The 22,822-nt window shown below is 38.7% G+C and overlaps 1 protein-coding gene across 2 annotated transcripts in view; it reads right to left on the reverse strand.

Annotated features, from left to right (window-relative positions):
- The window catches only part of ttc17 (tetratricopeptide repeat domain 17), a 23,646-nt gene continuing 824 nt past the window's right edge, over positions 1-22,822 (reverse strand). The window contains exons 3-25 of one of the 2 annotated variants that reach the window (XM_054769701.1): positions 20,549-20,718; positions 20,142-20,253; positions 18,977-19,108; positions 18,687-18,796; positions 18,430-18,577; positions 17,451-17,590; positions 16,960-17,120; positions 16,250-16,362; positions 16,003-16,155; positions 13,793-13,908; positions 13,512-13,668; positions 13,319-13,390; positions 12,929-13,153; positions 12,395-12,614; positions 9,195-9,314; positions 5,924-6,207; positions 5,670-5,823; positions 5,426-5,546; positions 4,634-4,793; positions 4,424-4,507; positions 2,341-2,460; positions 1,419-1,499; positions 1-1,262 (exon numbers count right to left, since the gene is read on the reverse strand). In XM_054769701.1, the coding sequence (XP_054625676.1) occupies positions 1,131-1,262; positions 1,419-1,499; positions 2,341-2,460; positions 4,424-4,507; positions 4,634-4,793; positions 5,426-5,546; positions 5,670-5,823; positions 5,924-6,207; positions 9,195-9,314; positions 12,395-12,614; positions 12,929-13,153; positions 13,319-13,390; positions 13,512-13,668; positions 13,793-13,908; positions 16,003-16,155; positions 16,250-16,362; positions 16,960-17,120; positions 17,451-17,590; positions 18,430-18,577; positions 18,687-18,796; positions 18,977-19,108; positions 20,142-20,253; positions 20,549-20,718 (3,285 nt within the window). In that variant the 3' untranslated portion in view covers positions 1-1,130. Of the gene's footprint in view, positions 1,263-1,355; positions 1,500-2,340; positions 2,461-4,423; positions 4,508-4,633; positions 4,794-5,425; positions 5,547-5,669; positions 5,824-5,923; positions 6,208-9,194; positions 9,315-12,394; positions 12,615-12,928; positions 13,154-13,318; positions 13,391-13,511; positions 13,669-13,792; positions 13,909-16,002; positions 16,156-16,249; positions 16,363-16,959; positions 17,121-17,450; positions 17,591-18,429; positions 18,578-18,686; positions 18,797-18,976; positions 19,109-20,141; positions 20,254-20,548; positions 20,719-22,822 lie in introns of both variants that reach the window. The other variant, XM_054769700.1, reaches the window with a different exon arrangement.

Here is a 22,822-nt window from a genome sequence, read left to right on the forward strand (position 1 = left end):
TTATTTGGTTTACCCCATCACCGTATCGAGATGTAATCGTGAGCCATGTATGGTATCGTATTGTGGGGTACCCTGAGATTCACAGCCCTACTCCCTATACTTGATGCGGCCCTGCCTCACCCAGGCTCTATCTCCAGCCGGCCCCAGGTAAATTGAGTTTGAGACCCCGGTATAGAAGTTTGCACAATACAGGCTGATAGTGCCACCATGTGGTCAGTTGAAAATTGTAAACAACAGGTTTTCAAGCAGGTGTTCATTGAGAAGTCCAAGTAGTAAAACAGTTTGTTTTTTTTTACCATGGAAGCCGGGGTGCTTTGGATTGTTCCAAAGAGATATAAATGATGCAAAAACAAATATATGAAATCCACTTTTGGCCTTTAATACTTTACATTTAATACAGATTCCATTCCAGATTGTGAATGTTCTTGTTGGAGGGCCAGAAGACAATCTTTTGTTCTGCCTGATGATTACCTTAAGAAGCAAATATACTAGCATAATTAATTTCCCTATTTTTTTTCATTAAATTAGGTTACAGCAAAATCAGTCTGTAGGTCCCGTATAAATAGGAATGATGACAAAAGTGCAAAAATTAAGTATTTCCAGCCATTTTATGATCAGAAACAATTACGGGATATATTTTCCAAACTTGTGTGACCACTGAGCATGTTCCGTACCATTTCAGCAATCACTTAATGATATTTTTATAACCCTTCCAATTAAAACATATTAAAATAATTTAAAAACACAGCACTGTCTTCTGGCCACACGACTCACATTTGAGTATGGGTGTATTCTCCATGAAAATAGTACAGTATCCGGCTTCGGATGCCAACCCTTGCTTGAATATTAAGATGTCGTCACCAACAGTGGTGACAATTTGGAAGACTTTTCATCCCTACCATGTTTATAAAACATAACGTAATTATTATAGCGTTATACTGTAGTTATATGTGATGTTTCAGTGTTACAAATAACTGTTGGGGCAGTTTTCATTTAAAGTTCTGCTGGATACATGTCATGTATCTTTTTTACACAAGATTACTGTGGGCTAGTAATGAGGTTGTTTTGCCTGGATGTTTGTGTGTTCTTTATCTATTGTGTGCATGACCGTTGGCTCTTTGTTCGGTGATTTAAGGATGACGACGTTCCCTCTTGGTGAGCAGGTAACACTGAATGGTTCTTAGTCGGTCTTTGGCAGGTGCAAACTCTGGCTGCAGCTTCAACGTCGACTCGTACCAGCGCATTGCTTTCTCAAACTCCTCCTGCCATCAAGAAACACAAAAAACATGTGTTTGTACAAGCTTTTCCACCTCATCCGTGAATGGAGGGAAAACAATGACGAGTATGCAATTTACCATTGCTATGTAGACGTTGGCAAGGGTGAAGTGGTTCACTACAAAGTGTGGAGCAATTCCTACCGCCATGCGAGCAACTGTAAGAGCATCCTCCCACAGCCGAGCATTCTGGAAGATGTTGGCAAGGCTGATAAGGGGCACATCCTGGTTCACAGGAGAAGACAAACAATAAGAAATTGATTAATTAATTGATTATGTTAGGGGAAAATTGAGCAATCTCTAATCTCTAACTAAAGGAAAAAAAAAAATTCAATAGAGACATGCTTTTCTGGTGAAAACTTACTTTAGACGCCCATAAAGATGTCTAATCTTGGGCTATGCTGCTATACTGTCTCAGCACTGCTTTACATACCATCAATTTGCTTGAGTTTCACATTTATACCCTCACACAACACAAACCAACAGCTCACTCATGTTGCAACCAAAAATAACATAAGTACTACATGTGGAACACACAATGTAATTGCACACCGACTATGCAGGTATCAAAATAAACGCTTTACACACTAAAGGAAACTTCCTGTTGGGAAAGTGTGTGCGTGAGCTTCCCTGCATGCCTTGCGGGTTATGAACGCTAGAATGGTTTTGCTTGTATATTACTGTGTCAGCATTTATTTCGATACCAGAATAGTCTGTGTGATACAGTTACATTGTTCCAACGGTGTTACTTGTGTTATTTTTTATTGCACCGTGTGTAAGGACGGATTTGACCACAAATAAATGTTTTCATCCAAAATTTGCGACTATGTGGGCTCACAAATGCCAAATTGCAAATATGCAGGGATCCACTGTACAGGTTTTTAATTTCTTTCTAAAAATATAACCATTGCATTAATCCCATCTTGATTCATACATTTGGTCACGAAGTGGCACACAAAGTAATGCCTTTACCAATGAAAACAATAAAAACAAGCTACTTTGGAATAGGTGATAATACGATTATATTATTATATTATCTGGGGATAAAGGTACAGGGAATACTCACCTTCATGTGGTAGGGGGCATAGTTGAGGGCCTGTCGCAGACAGTCGATGGCCCTCTTGCCTTGACCTTTCACCCTCCAGTAAAGTGCAGCCATACTGGATAATACCCATGATGTCTGGTTCTACAGGGGAGAGATAAGTGAAAATCATGTCTAGCAATTATGTCAGCCAAAAAGTGATATTTCCAAATAATTATCATGTTACAAAAGTACTGAATCAAGGCATCATTTAAAAACCTTATCGAAATATCAACAAGCAAAAAGGTGTGAGCTTAAGCTGCGGGCACTTGATTCTTCTGGGTACAGTTTCAGACCAAGCTAAAGCTTGAAATGCATGGAAGACGACCACATTATATCACAGCGGGCATCCTCAAAACGCTTATGATACTGTATATACACAGTATATACAGTACCATGATCATTTACCTGACATTAAGAGCACCTGCGCTATCTAATGATATATGTCAACAATTCTGCCTTTACAAATATAACAATGTTCAAATGAAGACAAGAGTAGTTTCTAGTAGTTTGGTTAGCTCATTAAGCTATAGACAAGATGCCAGTGTAGACTGTTGAAAACTACAATGACATAAAGAAACATACGGCAGTTTGAATTTGTTTTGGTTACTATCAAGTACCTTGTATGTGAAAACTTTAATAGCCCTTGATTAAATGTAAGGGAATGGTACATGCATGTAATAGATGGTATTGTGGTTGAGTGGCCTGACTTCATTTGCCCTAAAGTATGGGGTCAGTCCCCACTCAGGGACAGTGTGAATGTGCATGTGAATGTTTGTCTGTCTCTTCATGTGCAATGTGATTGAAGAGTCCCCGGTGTATTCTGCCTTTCGCTCCAAAGTTATGAATTAACGGACCCTAGGAACATCACAACGTCGTCTTTGTTATGCGTGTATGTGCGGCCTAAGTAAAGAGAAATGCAACAAAAAACAATAAGTGCATATTCTTATCACTCACTTTGTAACTCAGAAGTACAATTTGCTGCATTTAAGTGTGCTCGGAAATCCCAGAAAAATCACTCGAAACGTTAATTTAACTTAAATGCCGTGGTGTCTTTGAACGCAACTCCTCATTGCTAATAATAACGCAGTTAAAGTCTGATTCAAATATTCCGCTATTAAAGAAACCAGTGTTAGGTAAAAAGATATTCATACGTGTGTGTCATCTCTTAACTTGATTTCAATTTTCAGTTAACTTGGCACTGTTAATATATACAAATATATTAGACTGTACTTTATTTATTCCACCATGGGGAAATTTAGATGTTACAGCGGCAGATAATATATATAATCCTATATATATATAATCCTATATATATATAATCCTATATATATATATATATATATATATATATATATATATATATATATATATATATATATATAATCCTGCCCTGTCATATTTCAGATATGAAACATGTGACATGGTAATTAATCATAATTAACTAATTTCAAAACCCTGATTAATCTGATTAAACATTTGACAGCCGTAAAAAACTATTTTTTATTATTTTTTAATCTGTCTAGTCTCTCCACACGTTTGCACCTCACTGGCTGAGAAGAGAGTAGAAGCAGGGAGAAGACACTAAAAGGCATGTAACCCCGCCCCTAGCTCCCAGCTGGAATGCTCAATAATGCCACCTGCTGTTGAAATGACAGTCAAATATAGAAATGACAGTGAAATATAAAATTACATTTCCATACTTAAGGTAAAATAAAAAATATCCCAAATTTCTCAAAATAATAAATAAATAAATAAAAAAAAAATCGGATTTATGTTATATTACCAAAACCTGTCTACGAAGGCGGCAGATGTGGTAGCGGACAGACAGCTATGAATGTTTAGCATCTCCTGGGTTTTAACAAATACGTTGCCTGTGGTCGTGGCTGTCCCCAAACATCGCTCTAAGTGCATCTTAAACCTTAAAAGCACCAAATTGCAAGCCTGAGCACAGATAAACCTTCTCCTGATTAAATACTGCATGGCTGAACAACAAAAATGAAACTTTCAGTATTTAAACATATTATTTGCTTTCAGATTTTAATTCTCACTAACTCTGAGTGCTTACCTTCTCCAATACTTTAGCGATGCGAGTCCCCACCTGCTCAAAAGACTGAGGAGAGAACTTCTCTTTACCAAGGTTTTGTAGGACCTGAAGGCACAGTCATTTACATAATATACATTATTATAGTATACTCTTATTTTATATTTAGCTATCCAAACCAAAAATAATTACTTTCTTTTGTATAGTGTTTGAATTGTGCTTGGCCGACCCTACCTCGCGCAGCTGGCTCTCTCCTGTGTAGTGGATAGAGGCTCGATTGGCCATGCCCGCAAGGTGGTCGAGGGTGTGCATACTGGCAGCTAGGTTTGCATTGCATAAAGGCTCAACAGCCGGCTCCTGGAGTGGGGTGGCAAAATCTATATGCTCTGTGATGCTAGGGAAAGGAGGCAATGATGTGGAATTCATTACTGCGCATGAAATCATTTAACTGTACCACCAAAATTGCAGATACTACTACTTGGCTAGTTGAAAATACAGGGTGCCCCAAAAACTTTGACATCATTTCACAGGCCAATAATTGTGGCAATGCTTGTTGAAATAACCTAAAATTTTCACAGAAAGTATAGAAACAGATCAAGATTTTATATTGTTGTTGTTTTATGTTGTTCTGTTTTCAGGTTGAGCCACGCCGTTCACTCCCAAAGAGAAGTCGTTTTGCGTCCTGGAATATGCTCGCACATGTGCGTCACCCAAGACTTCGCACCCGTGTCACAGGCAGTGCACGTATTGAACACTTATGAAATCGGTCCCATAATAAACTTATGATGTTCAACACCTAACCTGTTCAATTTCATTAAGTACATTTCAAGATAACATTTTTTGGCATTTGTTTGGCACACCCCGTATTAATTCATAATATTAGTTCTATCACTTATGTCAAGATGACGGGTGAGCTGGAGCCTATCCCAATTAATGCATATTAAGCATGTTTGTAAACTGTGGCAGGAAAGCCGAGTACCCAGAGTAAACCAACGGAAGCACAGGCATTACATGACAAATGCTTACTCAATGTTCTTGGCTGACACAGCCAACCAGGTGCTTGCTATGGTGGTTAGATCAACCCTTCGTGTCCGCTGACATTCCTCTGGCCCTGGCCAGCCAAGACTTGAGTAGTCCCTCCAGCGGCCTGTCCAGAGTCAAGGAAGACAACAAGATGTCAACTTCAGCTGCTAGGGCGTCATCCACATTTCAGTGTTTGCTCCTTAGCTGCTCTGGTATAAGTTCAACAACTGCCTGGTCTTTTGGGTACCTGTAGGACCTGGTGATGGGATAGTTGGCCCACTGATCTCAAGAACAGAATGGCCAACAGGCAATGGCTGCCCACTCTGGCTATCATCAGAAATGGCCACATTCTCTGACCCATCCACCTTCGCCTTTCTAACTCTCTTTACTTGAAAAGTGATCTGATGAAGAACAACAAAACATATACAAGTTACAAGACAGGCCGAAGAATTGTATATTCTAAACGGTCTTATTGCTATGTAGAGTGACATATGATGTTACCCATTCTGAGCCCTCATCATCCTCGCAGTTTCCAAAGCAGGGCCCCCCACCACCACGGGCCCCCATCACGCGGTCATTCTTAAGCACCCGGATTCCACGCAGGTCGCCTCGTTTTCCACCAACATCCAAAGCCCCCTCAAAAGCTCCCATCAGGTCTTCCTTCAGCTGCCACTCCTCTTCACCTTCCAGCCCTCCATCTCCAAGAGGAGGGGTTCTTCCCGAGGAAGCGTGAGCAGCCTGTTTTCTCGCCGCCTCACCAGACCCATTTGTGTCCAAGACAACCTCTGTATCAATACAAGAGACCAAAAGATTACGAACATGTCAAAATGACACTGCGTTTAAGACATAAGATCCTTTATTGGGATTTTAGAAAACATTCATTAGATGGGAGAGAGATAATGGACTACAAAAAGCATGAATCGTGGAAAAATTTAGACAAACCAGTAAATATTAGGGATGTAACGATACACGGTGAAACTGTGTCCTGTTCGATCCGCCCTGCAGGGTTCAATCCACCTTATGGACCGGCGGTTTGGTGGTAGATGTAGCACTGTGTTCGTGCGTATGCCTGTCCAGGCTGGTGAAAAGCCCTCCCCACGACTGAATGTCCCATTTCCCACACTGTACATATTTCAAGAAAAGGACAGTCTGCCTAAAAGCAGACAAAAAGGTGAGGCATTCAGCGACAAGAGTATAATACAGATATGGTATATATCGGAAAATATAGGCGGCAACAGCCACGCAGCTCCACCCGTTGCAGTACGCGAAGGTGACTCGGACCCAGCGGATCTCCTCAGCTACGTGCTGCCCGTTCCCCCGTCTCCTGGCCCTGACGCCCACCTGTTTTTAGAACACTTCACCTCTGTAACTATAGAGCAGCATATGGGACAAAATGAAATAAACAAATCTTTAAATAATTTATTAAATGTGTCATTGCATGTGCCATTAAATAATTAAAATACCAGTAAATTCAATGTAAAACCATATATAATTTCACTATTTAATTATTTCACAATTTATTTAATGATTTCTTTATTTAATTATTGTTTTATTTAATTTATTATTTAATTATTTCACTGACTTGTGTGTGCAATTTCATGAATTAATTTTATCTGTCACAGCCACCCATCAAAGTCAAATATGTATTTATTGATTTAATTAATGACACATTTAATTATTTTAAAAAATGTATTAATTAAATTAATGACACAATTAATTAATTAATTTATTTATTAATTTAAAAAAAAAGATTATTTTAATTTAATTTTGATATTTATTTATTTATTTGATTCCATTTGGTGCTCCATATTTAACCAGACAAAGATGAGGGCATTAGATGAAAGCAGCGTGCTGCCATTGTTCGGCAGAGATGAGAATGGTTCCGCTTGCTGCAAATATGCACTTCAGGTATGGAACTACGAAATAAAATAATCATCCCGCTGTTCAAACTCTTACTGTTGCACTTGCATCTTCATAAAAGGAAACACTGTAAAATAGTGGTGTCCAAAGTGCTGCCCAGGGGTCACTTTCGACCCGCAGCGTGTTATATGTTCTTTCTAGTGAGAATAAATTAATTGCTGGGTTTCAACCACGTGACCTAGTTTGCATCACTTCTGGTGAGCAAATGGGGGGCAAGCACAAGCTATATATATACACATATATATACACATTCAGTATGTTTGTGCAATATTTTGGAGATTAAAAGGGTATAATGGTGCATGTTGTTGAAATTACTTGCTCCAATTGTATGAGTGTACATAGTTTGATGCATGAAGTCATCAAATAGTTGAAAACAAGATGACTGAAAAGCAGTGAAAGCTTATCATCAGCATCAGACATAATGAAAATAATGCTTACTTTGTAATGCGAATGCAGGCATGTTTCAACAAAGTGGTCACTTCACAAATTCCAATACGTGTTACAGACAGAGGATGACATCCCGCCCCAAATGGAGAAGTTTAAGTACCTCAGGGTCTTGTTCACAAGTCAGGGAAGGATGGAACGCAATATCGACAGGCAAATTCGTGCGACGTCTGCAGTCATGCGGACTCTGCATCGGCCGGTTGTGGTGAAGAGGGAGCTGAACCGAAAGGCAAAGCTCTCAATTGACCCGTCGATCTACGTTCCTACCCTCCATGAGCTTTCGGTAGTGATCGAAAGGACAAGATCACGGGTACAAGCGGCCAAAATGAGTTTTCTCCATGGAGTGCCTGGACTTTCCCTTAGAGATAAAGTGAGAAGCACTGTAATCCGGGAAAAACTCGGAGTAGAACCACTGCTCCTGCGCATTGAGAAAAGCCAGATGAGGTGGCTTGGGCATCTGGTCAGGATACCTCATGGACGCCTCCCTGGGGAGGTGTTCAGGGCACGTCCAACCGGTAGGAGGCCTCGGGGAAGACCCAGGACACGTTGGAGAGACTATGTCTCTCAACTGGCCTGGGAACGCCTCGGGTCCTACCGGGAGGAGGTAGACGAAGTGGCCGGAGAGAAGGAAGTCTGGGCTTCCCTGATTAGGCTGCTGCCCCCACGACCCAACCTTGGATAAGCTGTGAAAGATGGATTTATGAATGGATGGTGTTACAGACTTTTCCCATGTTTTATATGTTAAGTTTCCATTTTGTTTTGTTGCAACAGAACAGTCTTTGTAATTTTGGCGGTATATTTATCGTGTTTATTAAATAGTTGGGCAGTTATACAGTTGGAGCATTTAGATGGAGTGGTATGAGGAATTGACAAATCTATAATCTATCTCTTCTATTATGAGGTAATTATTACGGCATTTCACATTTTCGACTTCCAACAATGTTTTAACTTTTATTTTTAGCATAGACTGTATTGTGCATGTTGTCGCTTACTGTATTGGAGCGTGTCCATACTCCACTCAACTTGACGAGAGCGACAGGGTTAGCAAACGCAGAGAAGGGTGGCTTCTCTGCATTTTTTGGTTGTTTCCTGAATTTTTTTCATTATAATGGACTATCTTGGTAATAGTGTTTTGCGAAATATATATTTGAACGGTTTCCAGATGCAAGAACAGCGCATGTATTTTGGCTCTGATTTTCTGCAACTTCTAGTTATGAATGCGCTTGTTTGCCTCCCATCTGTTTGAGGCGGGGCCAAACACAACCGGATGTGATGTCACGCGAAACCCAGCAATCAGAGGAGGAAATGTTAAGGTAATTGTTATAGGCAGACTTTCAAACTGACAATAACAATACATTGTTTGGTTCCCACCGGATGAAAAAAAAAGTGTTGATCATATTGTTCTTACTTTCAAAGAGCAAAGAGTCTTCGATAGATGAGAAGGAGGATGCATCCTGCTTTTCTTCACCGCCCTCCCACTCTTCCAGCTGTATCGTAAGGTCTTCCTCAGGCCCGCAAGAAGAACCCTCTGGAGCAACACAAATGGATGTATTGGCATTATACCCTAGGTTCCCAAAGCGGGGTGCGCGTACCCCCAGGGGTACACCAATTGTCATAGGGGTACATGAATAAAAAATAACAAACAATTAGCGCTAACACTCACAATTACAAAGGCCTAAAGGCCTCACGGTGCAAGCAGAACAGAGCAGAAAGGAGACAGAGCATGAAGTTGTTCATTGCTCTGTGTGCATCATATAAACAAATACATAAATTGGAAGATTATTTCGTGCATTAAGAGTGTTTAATCTTGAAGATTTCATTTATATTAGTGTTCTAATCCCCGCATGGCACACAAGTGAAAACCTGTCACTTTGAGTGGGGATTCCCCTGAAAATTAGGTTTTATCACTGGTTGTATGTATTTCTGTACTTCGGATGCTGCTTTATCATGATTGTTAAACTTTCCCCTTCAATTTGGTTTTATATTAACATGCAGACTTAAATCATAGCTATCGTGAGTGGACAAAATAGTGAAGCTCAAATTCAACCCATTCAAACAGGATTCCAACATCAGACTGGAATAAAATATATATAGGATCATTACTTATTTATCAGCACTCATATGAAACTTTATCAATGTAACCAAGTAATTATGTTCAATATTTCAAGTAAATTAAGATACAAAGGTTTTTAAGTGTGCAGGAGTAGGGGATACATGACTTCAAGGTCAAATGCGTAAAGGGGTACGCCACTGTAAAAAGTTTGGGAACCACTGCATTAGAACGGTTTTACCATAAATTGACCAAGTGTGACTAAGATATAGGTTACAGCTACTTTATTATCTGTTAACAATCACATTTTAGATATAAATTATATGAAATAATAGAAATCCCCACACAGTGAATGAATTGAACGATTACATTTCAGATGCATTCACTGAAATTGATGGCGATCGGAATTTGTGTCGTACTGTGTGTCAGAGTGTTTGACAGATATGAAGATTGTTGTAAGGTTGAAGGTGGACATTTTGAGCACTTGAGAGATTAAATGCAATGTAAAATGTCAATATAATGTATGTAAATAAATCTAAATGTAAAATGTCCAAGTGTTAACTGTAGTCCTACTTTTGGCCACCCTGTATATTTGCACACACACAAAAAAATTGTATATATACACAACATATGAACTAGGGATGTCCCGATCCACAATTTTTGTCTTCCGATAATCCGATAATTTTTTGTTTGTTTGTTTGTTTGTTTTTTAAATAATAAGCTTTTTGTAACAAACAAAATAGCTCTTCAAAGCATTAAAAATAATGCAACCAATGTATTGCTGAATTTACTTTATTACACAGCATGACCAACAATATATGGCTTTTGTAACAAACCTCTGTGAGTCAGGTCGCTAATCCAATAAAAGTCCATCCAATAAAAGATAACACTGGAAAAAATGGGCGTGCAAAATACTTTTAGGGTAGGACTAACAATTTGACATGGTTATAGATCAATTTGTGGTGTAATTTTAAATATATGACATATAACCTTTCTAATGGGATGTCAGCCTCAGCACATATTGCTACATAATCTTCAACAAACTGTAATGCCTGTGCTTGTGATTAAGGAAGATGTAGTCACAGACGTAATTCCAATTGCATTATTAATGTAAGATATTTTAATGACACCCTTATTTTGTTTACACAATTAGACAAATGTGACAAAGAGCGCTTTTATTTTGAAGGCCGGCATGTGTTATGTGTGTTGAGAATGGCAGTTGACGGTTCATACGTGCTGAGTGCGAGAATAAACGGGCCTCTCGTCTTTTTTTACTCAGAACCTGCACGTCATCAGTGGGTATTGCAAAATGGTCCTTACATTAACGCAGTAAAACACAACATGGTGAAAATATACTCATCCAATATACTCATCCAGTCTGAGTCGCACACAGCTGCACTTGCTAAACTAAGCGAATCCCGCTAACTTCCATTCACGCTCCGTAACAAAGGAGTTTCCAAGGTTTTTCGCTGACGTTTCCACATGTTTAGTAGTGTATGTGCGGCCCCTATTATAAGCAACCAGCGGTTAAAGTGGCACTTCCTGTGCAAGCTCTCGACACCATGACACAGCAGTCCGGGCACAGTGAGAGGGAACTACCACTGACGCTCTGTAGCTGAATAGCCAACGTCCAAAGTGAAAATAACTTCACCACGATACACCGTCTGTATGGTGGTGTTGCATTTCCATTTTCTTGCGGGTGTTGGGAGTCGAGTGGCAGCCAGTTTTGAGGGGTTGGAGTGTGGCTCAGAGTTACAAACGTGATACGGCAACCGGATCGGACCGATCTCGTGGCAGAAGCCAATATTATCCGATCTTCACAAATACAGGGGATCGGCAGCCGATCCTGATCCTGAAGATCGGATCGGGACATCCCTAATTTGAACACACTCTTTTGTAAAATACAAACAATATACAATTCTGAAGGTGAAATACTACTGACAATGTCAAATGTGGGTCAAAGTACAGCTTTTGTAAAACAACAAATGACATGCATATATAGATTACATGTATTAGAGAATATTTTACCTAGCCCTAACTGAAGGTGGGTTTAATTTTATATAAGCTTGTGTATTTGTGTATTTTAAGGAATATTTGGCAACAGAAGTAAAATATAGACACGACTACTTTTGGTTCGAGCTATTTCCATCAGCTTTAAATTATTGAGTGGTAACATTTCTCCACTTCAAAAGTACTTTTCACTTCACTCCCACTGATATGAATAAAGAAGTAGGTGTATTGTCTCTGTTCATTTCAAAAGTGTGAAATACTAGTTGTTCTTCACTGACACTCTTGCAGCTTCAAGTTAGAGAATTGGGGTTTTCTTCGGATAAACTAAGCAAAGCAAAAAATTGCCACAGACAAATCATGGCTCAGTTACAGCTTGGTGAAAAAGTAACCCATAACATAAAATTTTCAAAATGGTACAAAATACCCTGCTAAATGACAAGGTATGTTACAACAAAATATGTTAAAGCATTTAACTTGCTTGCTTTTCTGTTGGAAAAAAAAAGACAACAATTCCTTACAAACTAAGTCTTTGTATCATAGTTACTCACGTGAGCAGGGCTGTTGATTTGAGAGATTGTAATAGAATGGGTAGAACTGCAGGCAACGCAGAAGAGGTATGCTGGCGCGGCACTGTTCACAGCCAGCAAACGATGAGGAAGAAGCGGAGGAGGAAACGGCTTTCTCCAGGGTGTGGCGAAACAAGGTCAAAGCTCCTGTCACATTGCCCTGTGCCAACTGCAAGCTTACCTGGCTGAGTAGAGTTTGAGGCTGAAGGAGGGGACGGGGGAAATTATTCAGAATACCCAGCAACTTTAGTAATATATACAATATTCCAAGTCTCCTATAGGCCTAAAAACAACAAAACAATGATCCAAACAATACAATTTTATTTAAGTTCTACTGAACTCTCATATTTTTACGCTGAATTAAATCTCCAATGCATTAAATTAAATTAATTAAATGCACAATGCAGAGGTGCATAGGTGTTTTGACATTTCTATCAAAATTGTTACAGCAATCAGGAAATGCTGAGTAAAGACTGTGACTACAGTATTAAAAACAGACAAAGTATGTGCCTCTACCTCAGTTGCATTGTGTGCCAGTGCTTCCTCCACCAGTGTTTGTGCGTGGGTGGTCAATCCATAATGTAGCAGCAGGTTAGCAGCATTGGTGAGGGGCAAATGGCGGTGGGAAGGCGGGGCTGCGAGCAACACTTGGCGCAGGCACTGGAGGGCACGGCTACCATTTCCTTGGGCCCGCCAGAATAAAGAAGCCTCATTGTGGACCAGCCAGTTAGATATTGTGTCCTACACAAAAAAAACCCTTCTCAGTGTAGCAATACTTGGCTTCAGACAGTTTCAACTGAGAGATTAGTGACCGTCATAGGTTAAGAGCGTATGACATCTATGTGAGTACAAATATAAACACACAAGCAGGTCACCATTCTGGCATAATATGGGAAGCTTGCTTACTTGTTTCATTGCTTGTGCAATTCGGGAACCAATTTGCTCCAATGTCCAACCACCACTGCGTGACTGCAATATCTGTCATCAAACACAATGATAATTTTTAGGTACTCTTTTACACTGCTGAAAAACACCATTCTACTTCTAGAATGTTTTATTCATAACAAACACAGACACACAAATAAAAGCATATGGACACCTGGGAGGCAAAGGGATCTGGCAGCTCCTTTTCTTCCAGGAGCCAGTCTAGTGAAGCGGGCAGGAGGGCAGAATTTTCTTGGGAGACAGGACCACAGACTGGCAGGGCCACTGCCTGAGGAGGGCTATGACTCAGATAGAGGAAAGTTGCCTCGGAGCTGAATGTACACAGAGAGAATTCAATTATTCTATAGGTTTTTATATTTTATTTTTTTAATGAAAAACTCTTGAGGCACAGCAATCTACCCACAAAATATCCCAAAATCTTGAATGTGTTCTTGCCTGTGGCTCTTGGTTTCATGTAAAAGGTGGTATGTAGGTAGCAGGTGCACAGGGGGAACACTGGGGTATTCACTGATGCAGTCTGTCCTCTGTGGCCACAACATCCTCTGCACATCCTACACAAAAAAAAACCTTTTACAAATATACATTATACTACTATACATATGCTCTACTTTTTTCTACCAAAAATTATAACACCACCACCATTTAGCAGATGTTACCAATAATGGTTTAAAAGAACAAACTGAACAAATTGTCTATACTTGTCACTATTCAAAGTTAAACTTTCTAAAAATTGCATTACCCAAATAACCAAATAAAAAGGATTGGCATTCATCGCTGTCTGGTATTCATGTTAATGTCCTTGGCACGTGCACATATACAACAGCCGTCTCAGAGAAGCGAATGACAATTTGGATACATTGTGTGGTTATGAAAGGTTATGCATTCAGTGATATGCTAACATTAGCAGCTAAACTTCGCTATTTTAAGCTGACAACAAATATGGCTAATGTATGGACCTGTGTGTTTTGTGGGTCATGGCTTTGAGCCCTTTTGTCATCATATAGTCTCTTTGTCTCGGTGGGTGGAGGCGAGGCATACACATAAAGTATACACAAAAAGTACAGAAGAGTGGAATGTAGAAAAAATTAAATTGTAGGGGTGTAACGATTAATTTTAATTACGATTCAATTCGTCTCACAATTCGTAGTTGCTGATACGATCAAAGACAATATTGGTTCATTTAGAATGAAACAATCTGAAACGATTCAGTAACTTTAAATCGATTCACTAACTTTTTAGCGAAAAATTCAACCAGTGTGACTGTGATATAAACACCTGCATACTGGATTTTTTGTAAGGGAATCCGGTATTAATTATTAAAAAATAAATTATCAATGAGTACAAAAAATTACTTAAAAATGCAATACAAAAAGCAGGATGAAAAGAGTTGGTGTAGCTTACCATGATTAATTATTTACTATAAATAGTGCAACCCAAATCTGCACTTTGCACCCAAAGGTGAGGGACATTATGCAAATTCCTCAGCAAATGAATGTGGTATGGTACCTTCAATTTGGTGTTGAAACTTTCTCACCTGTACGGGCCGAATGAACATATCATAACTCATGCTTATATTACACTTAATCACTCACTCACAGTCAGTCACATCTTTGCTAGTACAAAGCGATGTCAACTCGCCCACATTCTTAATCTCATCACTCCACATTTGTTCTGCAAGCAGTGCGTGTGCGTGTGCCTGTGTATGCGTGTGTGTCAGGGATACACATTCATGACTGACATGTTTCATGTATGTGCATATGTGTATGTCTGAAAATAGCGACAGAGTGGGAGATGACAATTAATGAATTGTGCGCGGGAATAATGTTTTCCACAACATCTGCAAATTATGCTCTCAAAACGATGTTATAATGGCCAAATTGTGCAGTCTATGAGCCAAATACTATCAAAGGTAATTGTTAAGTCTTACCTGTGAAAGGTTATTGCCTGGTGTTTGGTTTGGGCAGTAAAACGAGTCGTACACTTCCATGCAACATGAATGAGGCATCTTCTCCGCTCCAACTCTTGCCACATCCAATATTGCGGCGACGCTGATGTACGGCTCAGCGTAAGCCCTGTGTTTCACAGGTTCACTACAACTCTCATGACCACCACATACCCGGAAGACGGTGACATCACAGACAGGCGGACTGAATTGAGTAACATTTAACGTCTTTACCATTACAAATGCTAAAAAAAAAACCAAAACCCACACACATCCAAATAAAGCTTGCTGTGCTTAAATCCAATGGTTTACTACCTAGTATCGATTCAATCGATTGATTACCTTTTAAACGATGTTAGATCAATATACTTGTCATCCTGAATGGAAACTTGAGAAACCAGACCGATGTAGTTGAATCGTAGGAATATAAATCGATGCATCAATGTCGTGAATGAATCGTTACACCCCTAGTCGACTGCAATATATTGCCATAATTACTTTTGTACATTTTATTTATTGTACTTTTTTTTCTTAAAGTAATGTTAAAATTTCATCTCGTCAACTAAGTGTCTTGTTACACCCATAATACACCCACAATAATTATTTCTTCGTAATTATTTATAATATTAATCACAATATACCCACATTGTAAATAAAAAGTGTAAAAAGAAATACAAACAAGAATCCACTGTAGTTCTCTTGCCTGTGTATAATCATGATGGCTGCCCCAAAGTGCGGCAACAGGGTCCTGGTTGCCTGACACAGAAGGATGGAGCTGATGGCTGTGTGTTGTCTGGTTTGAACTGCGATCTGACACAATTGCCACACTGGATGCTACAGATATCTCTTCTCCAAACTACAAACAAAAAGAAGACAATGTAAATAAAACCACATATGATGTCCCCCCCCCCTTTTTTTTTATACGATTTGATATCATAAAAGAGTCTTACTTGAACATAATGGACATTTTCAAACAGGTCACCACGGTGATATCGCACAGGCAGGTCAAATGGGCATTGGAGGCTGCGCTGCTGTTGACCCAATAGACAAATTTGATGGTTTCCTGTGCCACAAAATTTTAAGATGAACATTTATATGAAAGCCAAGGTCTGTGTCAATACAGTTTTTGTCCACCTAGAATGGGCTTACTGTAAATTGTGGACAATAAGCATCTACTATTTTCACATGTTTTGAACCCTGCGGCTTAAACAGTGATGCTTGCTAATTTATGGCTAAAAGAACTACAGTTCCCATGATGTTTGAAGTGGAGATTCGGGAAGTAGTGAAGAGGACACTAATATCACATTTTGAAGTCTTATGCAGCAATCTTGTTTTGATGTGACACATCTTAAGTAAATTAGATTAAGACTAGAATTACTACAGCTTCTGCTTGGACTGGGGCAGCTGTTCCATTCCGATGAAGTGCGGCCTATATATGTACAAAATATTTTTTTTTTCTCTTTAAATTTGGTGGTTGCGGCTTATATTCAGGTGTGCTCAAAAGTCCAGAATTTGCTGTACTTATGATGCCATTGGAATGTCTTAAAAAAGTATTAATCTTGGTCTCCTAGGCTCTATGAATATGTTCTTCAAAGATAAATCCAGCTTGAAATTCAAAAGACCAATCCCTGTAACCTTGATACCAATACTGGCATCTTACCAAGTTGGGCTTCTTTGGCCATCTGTGTCTCATGAATAATGTTGTGCAGGATCTGCTCTTCCTGCAAAAGCTTGTGTTTGTCTAGTGCCTCCTGTTGGCGAAGGTAGTGGTCATGCTGCTTTTGGTACTCCTTGAGCTCATTCAAGGTTCGTTGCAGGGATCTATACATGAAGAAACCATTTACAAACAATTTGCAAGGAACAACTGTCATCATAATCATCAGCAGCTCTCTTAAAATCCTCCATATTAGTTAAAAATGGCAGACAGAGAAAAAGGGGAGGAGAAAACCTGTAAAAAATTATTTCTGATACAAGTCGGGCAGTTTCGCAGTAACATAATAATGCAATGATGCAACTCATTTCTGACCCTAACACTAACAACAGTAATCACACGCATTTTTCTAAAGAAATTGTAATCTTTCCCTGGTTATAATACATTTTCAGTACATTTTGTGATAGTTGAACAAACAACACCAATGGGGATGTGTGTACCTGTGCTGGGCTTCTAGGCGCTGCTCAAGCTTTTGCTGGCAGAGCACGGCATGCTTCCTCCTCAAGGCCAACTCAAAGCCTGGCTGGGCCTGTAATGCTTGCTCATAACACAACACTGAGTGGTTGTATTCCCCAAGCATCTGGAAAGATATAGAATGTTGAGACATACAAATTATTGATATGGTTTGAATTGGTTTGTTTATTGTCAAAAAACAAAATAAAAAATACAAACAAGGTCAGAGAATCTGGAGCTAAAGTTTCCAATACACAATACCGCTGGTATTGGGAAGATATTAATAACTGTATTTTATCCGGCCATTTTGGAATATGCTGAGGATATGTCAAGATGCAGAACCTTTTAAAAGCATATCTGACTCAGGGACTATGCAGGTTTCAACAAGTCAAATTTAAGACCACAATGAATACAATTTCAGACCCATTTCACATCCATACTGGCAAAAAAGTACAAACAACATGGAAGGAAAAATTACTTGTAAAGTATATAAATTTATTCACAGCTCTCACATTGGAATACAAAACGCTTACCTTAACTAAAAACACCAGAAGCCTCTCTATTGTGAACTAATAATAGCTCCGTTTTGTAGTTATGTAATAGCATCCTAAAAATCGAAACATTTAAAAGCATGACTGAAGTTTATGCATTTGTTTTAAATGAAAGTAATGTTAAATAAAAGTTAATGTTAAATAAATTTAAAAACTTTCAAAATTAGATTTATGCAATTTTATGAGATTTTAAGAGAATTTTAGACATGTGAGCCATAAATTTCATTATCGGAATTTAGACTTTCAAACGTTCAAGACTCTGCGGATACCCTGCTATATGCACTCACAGTGAAAACAAAAGCTGACATGAACAGTGCAAATATTTAGTTTTAAATTACATTCAGTGTAAAGCTCTGTTTGAGATATAAGTGTCTTCCCTGCTTTAATACTGTAATGTAAATTCTGTTCAACTTACAGCATAAATGTTGCCCAAAGTGTAGTGGCCAGTAAACAGGTCGGAGGTTAGGTCCAAGGCTGCGTGAGCTAGAATAGCAGCATCTGCTGAGAAATGGGCGCGGTGCAGGATGTTGGCCATGTTAACCAGGGCTATATCCTTCTGCTGCCTGAAAACATACATAAAAGCCAAAAAATGTGAGCATGTGTGGGAGCTCTCATACAAACACAATAAAAGTGAAACATCCTGCAGGGACCATTTGATGAGGCTGTCACTACCTTGGTGAGAAGTGCAGAGCACGCACCACACAGTCCATTGCCCTCTGAGGCTCGTTCTTCATGCGCCAATAGAATGAAGCCATGTTGTATAGTACCCATGATGATGAATTCTGGGACACAAAATCAAATACACATGATTATTCTGTTGATTCAGTTGACTTACTGTGTGGACCTCCTCCAAAAAACTACTGTGCATTAAATGGTTGTGTAGTAAAAGTGCAAATTCAATAAAAAAACAAAAAAAAACCCAACTTATACGTGAACAGTTCTCATGAAGAGACAGAGCTTACCTTCAATAATGCCTGATGAATGCGATGGCCCACCACATCTATACTGCGGCCTAGTTTATGTGACAAGGAACTAAAAATGGGATCCTCCTTTGACAGCAATGGTGAGGTAAGATTCGCCCTCTCCTGAACACCCTACAATATACCATAGTGACAATACAGACAGTAAAGGGCAACAACATGGGGCAGACACAAAGTCAATAACCAATTCAAATAAAACATGCAAAATATATACAGTATAAATAAAAGAGAATAGGAAACCAAAACAATAGTTTGTGTTTAGAAAACACATATTAATGTATAACAGCATGTTATTTATGTCAAGAGAGATTATTGTGTACTTAGTGGTAGTAAAATACAAGAGATATGTCTTTGCATGCAGGCAGAGTAAAATTCAATTAGAAATCCAACATTCCTTCAAAATTCAAGATACATATAAGCTTGCTCTTTTGATTAGACAGAAATTTAAAAAAAATCTTCGGGTTTGGATTGGCAAAAAAGATTGTAAAACCATCTGACAAGTATTTAAATATTTAAGAATGTCAGGGGATAATCAGGTGTCTCTCAAACCCCTATAGCAATATAAACTTGAACTTTATGCTCATAGGGGCTGCAAATTTTGACAAGCGTCCAATGTGATCCATTATTTTATTACACTTGTATCATATTACGGTGGTTCATACTACTCCTGATCATCCACAATCATTCATCATACACTGTCATAAATGTAATAATTAGTCAACATAAAACACATAGGTTACCATATAGCGTATTTTAGCTATGTTTACTGTCTAAGCAATGGGTTGAGAGCAAACTGAGCTGCTGCAGTATTCTGATGTCTATGTACAATACATACAGTATGCAGATTTTTTTTTTAATACAATGTTTTAACCACATATATTGAGAAATGCAGCTAAATTAAAGCTCAACTTGTCAACTTTGATGGTAAGCCTTTATATATGCTGTACTTCAATTAAAATCCTTGACTTGAACATAAAGAAACTAGTCATTGTAGCTGCTCAATCGCTGAACAACACCTCATACCAATATCAATAATTGATGAATAACTTAAAATAAATATTTTTGACTGGTGGCCCAAGATTTTGGTTTTTTTAATGCAAGAAAATTATGACTGCAGTATAACATGACAAGTTTAGCATCTGCTCACCCTGAGATGTTGGAAGGCATGGATACTATAAGGTAGCTGTAACACTCTTGCACAGTCTGGCTTTTCTAGATCTGGAGGCAGTGCTGACAGCGAATCCACATAGTCTTCAGGACTACAAACAAATAAAAAGGGGAAGACACAATTACTGAAAGGCATTAATGAATTTGTGAATGAAATCAACAATATAGGTCACCATGATGGACTTGCAATTCCAAGGGAAACAAGGAAAGATGGTAAATAACTTTGAAATTACATACGCTACTTCTAAAGTGTGATTTTAAGAGTCACCGTGACACTATTGTTTATATTCAACTCAGTCACCACTTGAATGGTGCACTGAGGAGAGAAAATAGGATTTGTAAACATGTTTTGTGTGAAAGAGGAAATACTTTTCTTATTAGACTTACCGAATGTCTTTACTCTCTAAGGAGATGTAAGTGCCATCATACAAGTCTAGGTCCCCCAAGGGTACTTTGGCCAGAATGCAGTCTGCATCCTCTTTGTAGTGCCGCTGCTCCAGGCCTGTGTCCCTGTCCTCATTCTCCTCGATGTGAATTTTCTGTGCCACGAGCTGCTTCTGCTCAAAAATAGTACAAGACAAGTGTGACGAAAATGGAAGGACAACAAATGAACAGCATAATGATACTAATGATAGCACTATAATAATATTAAGCGACACAAGGTCATGCCATCTACTAGGGTGTCATGAGATCAAAACATGACAGGATTTCTCTTTCAGAAAAAAAAAAAACTGTCTTGCCACACTAAATTAATCGCAATATCCTGTATATTGCCATGTGCATGTGCAGGAGTTTGGAAATGCTACATGCAGAATTGCAAATTCAATTGGCACCACCACACATTCTTTGTTAATAACTGAACCATACTCACTACAAATTTATATGTACAGTACTGTACTTCATTTGGACAGTGAAATGACATGTTTACACTAGCAGAGGATGCGTCATGGTGCTGAGTGATTCAGTATGGAGAATGGAGCAGTTAGCTTTAGCCATGCACCGCTGATTAATAAACAAACTCAATCATGAGAACCCGCTAGTTTTGGATCCTTTGGATCTATTTTTATTGGCTACACAGTGCTCCCTAGTCTGTGTATCCTTTGCTAACTGGTCCAGATTCGCCTAGGTCTGGTGTCGGTAACACATGCGTGTCTGTTTTCCTGTCGCCTCCAAACAAGCAGAACGAGAATTCACTCTGTGCATTGGTTTCAGCACCTCCAAGAAAATGGTGTGTGTTCACAGAGAGTGTAGTTTAAGCAATGCTGCTCTTTACACAGTTGAAAAACCAGCATATCAAGAAATGCTGCAAACATTTTATAGACAGTACAAATTGCCTGTGAGAAAATACATGTCATAAACGGCAATTCCACAACTTTACAGAGTGAACGATGACATATTAAAGGAAATATTTATTATGAAATATTATTATATTATTATTCTTATTATTGTTATTAGCATAACAGTGTTTCTTTGGTCTAAAAAAAATTACAATAATATCGTCAATTTGTGGGATAATAACCATTTAAAAATGCATCCATATTGTTTTGTGACTCAGTAAAATAAAAGCTTTTTTTGTCTAAGCAGATTTGTTCATTGTACTTTTCCTAAAATTTATGTAAAATCTTGTCTCGTCTCATGGACCCAAGTTGTGCATCGTCTCATCTCGTGACATCCCTACCATAAGCAACAATAAGGAACATTGATGTATACATGCATCAGGAAAATGCTTCAAGTAAAACTTTTCCTTCCAGAGTTGAGATCATTGGTCAAACACACCAAAATCGTACTTTATGCAATACAAAAGTTTCGGACTTATTAGCTCATAAAAGGTATGGAAGTATTTTGAAAAGGCTGAAGATGAAGTGCAACAACCAACCTAGCTCATCATTTAAAACGGGTAAGTCTCTTACGCCAATTTAATTTTATAACCTGACTGTGGATTTTATTCCAATAAATTAGGCTCCTAACTGAGACTTTTGGCAAGTTGTTGTTTTTCAAGCCAAGTTGTTACACACCTACCATGTTTATTTGTTTATCTGAGTGTTTTAGCCTTTTTCTTTAAGGTGGAAAAAGTTGCAAACGGGATCCTCATTGTGCTGTTCAAGAAACAAAAACGGTCGGCGATTAGTCGACTATGGGAAATATCTAGCATATCAGATTTGACTATGAAAATCCTTAGTCGAAGACAGCCCCTAATTTGCATAATGAAACACCTCTCCCACATTGTCAGAGGAAAACGGACAATTATTTTGCATTTTTATGTTACATTTCTTAATAGTACTTTTCAACATATTTTCAACTACTGTATTGACACTTCTGGGATTACATTTAACTATTTTTTGCATGATTGTCACGCAGCTCTGTGTTGGGTGTTGCTACCGTATGTATCGCTTGGTTACGGTTGAATTTGCTGACACCATATCCAGTCTTTTGTTCCGTTTGTTCACACCTGCCTTGCACAGGACTGGAGTCTTCTGCCAGGCAGACCAAAACCCATCTCGCAGGTGGTCTCGGTCCCATTTGGTCTGGTATTTTTGGTCCACACTTGACCAAATGAACCAACTGTGAACACACCCCACTTACTGCACATATCCTTTACATGTACTTAATTCTGACTACACTGCACTGTTAGTGTTCAAATGTCTTAGCTCTAAACAAACT

This window comes from Dunckerocampus dactyliophorus, chromosome 3 (genome assembly GCF_027744805.1).
Source record: "Dunckerocampus dactyliophorus isolate RoL2022-P2 chromosome 3, RoL_Ddac_1.1, whole genome shotgun sequence".
In the NCBI taxonomy this organism is placed as follows: Eukaryota; Metazoa; Chordata; class Actinopteri; order Syngnathiformes; family Syngnathidae; genus Dunckerocampus; species Dunckerocampus dactyliophorus.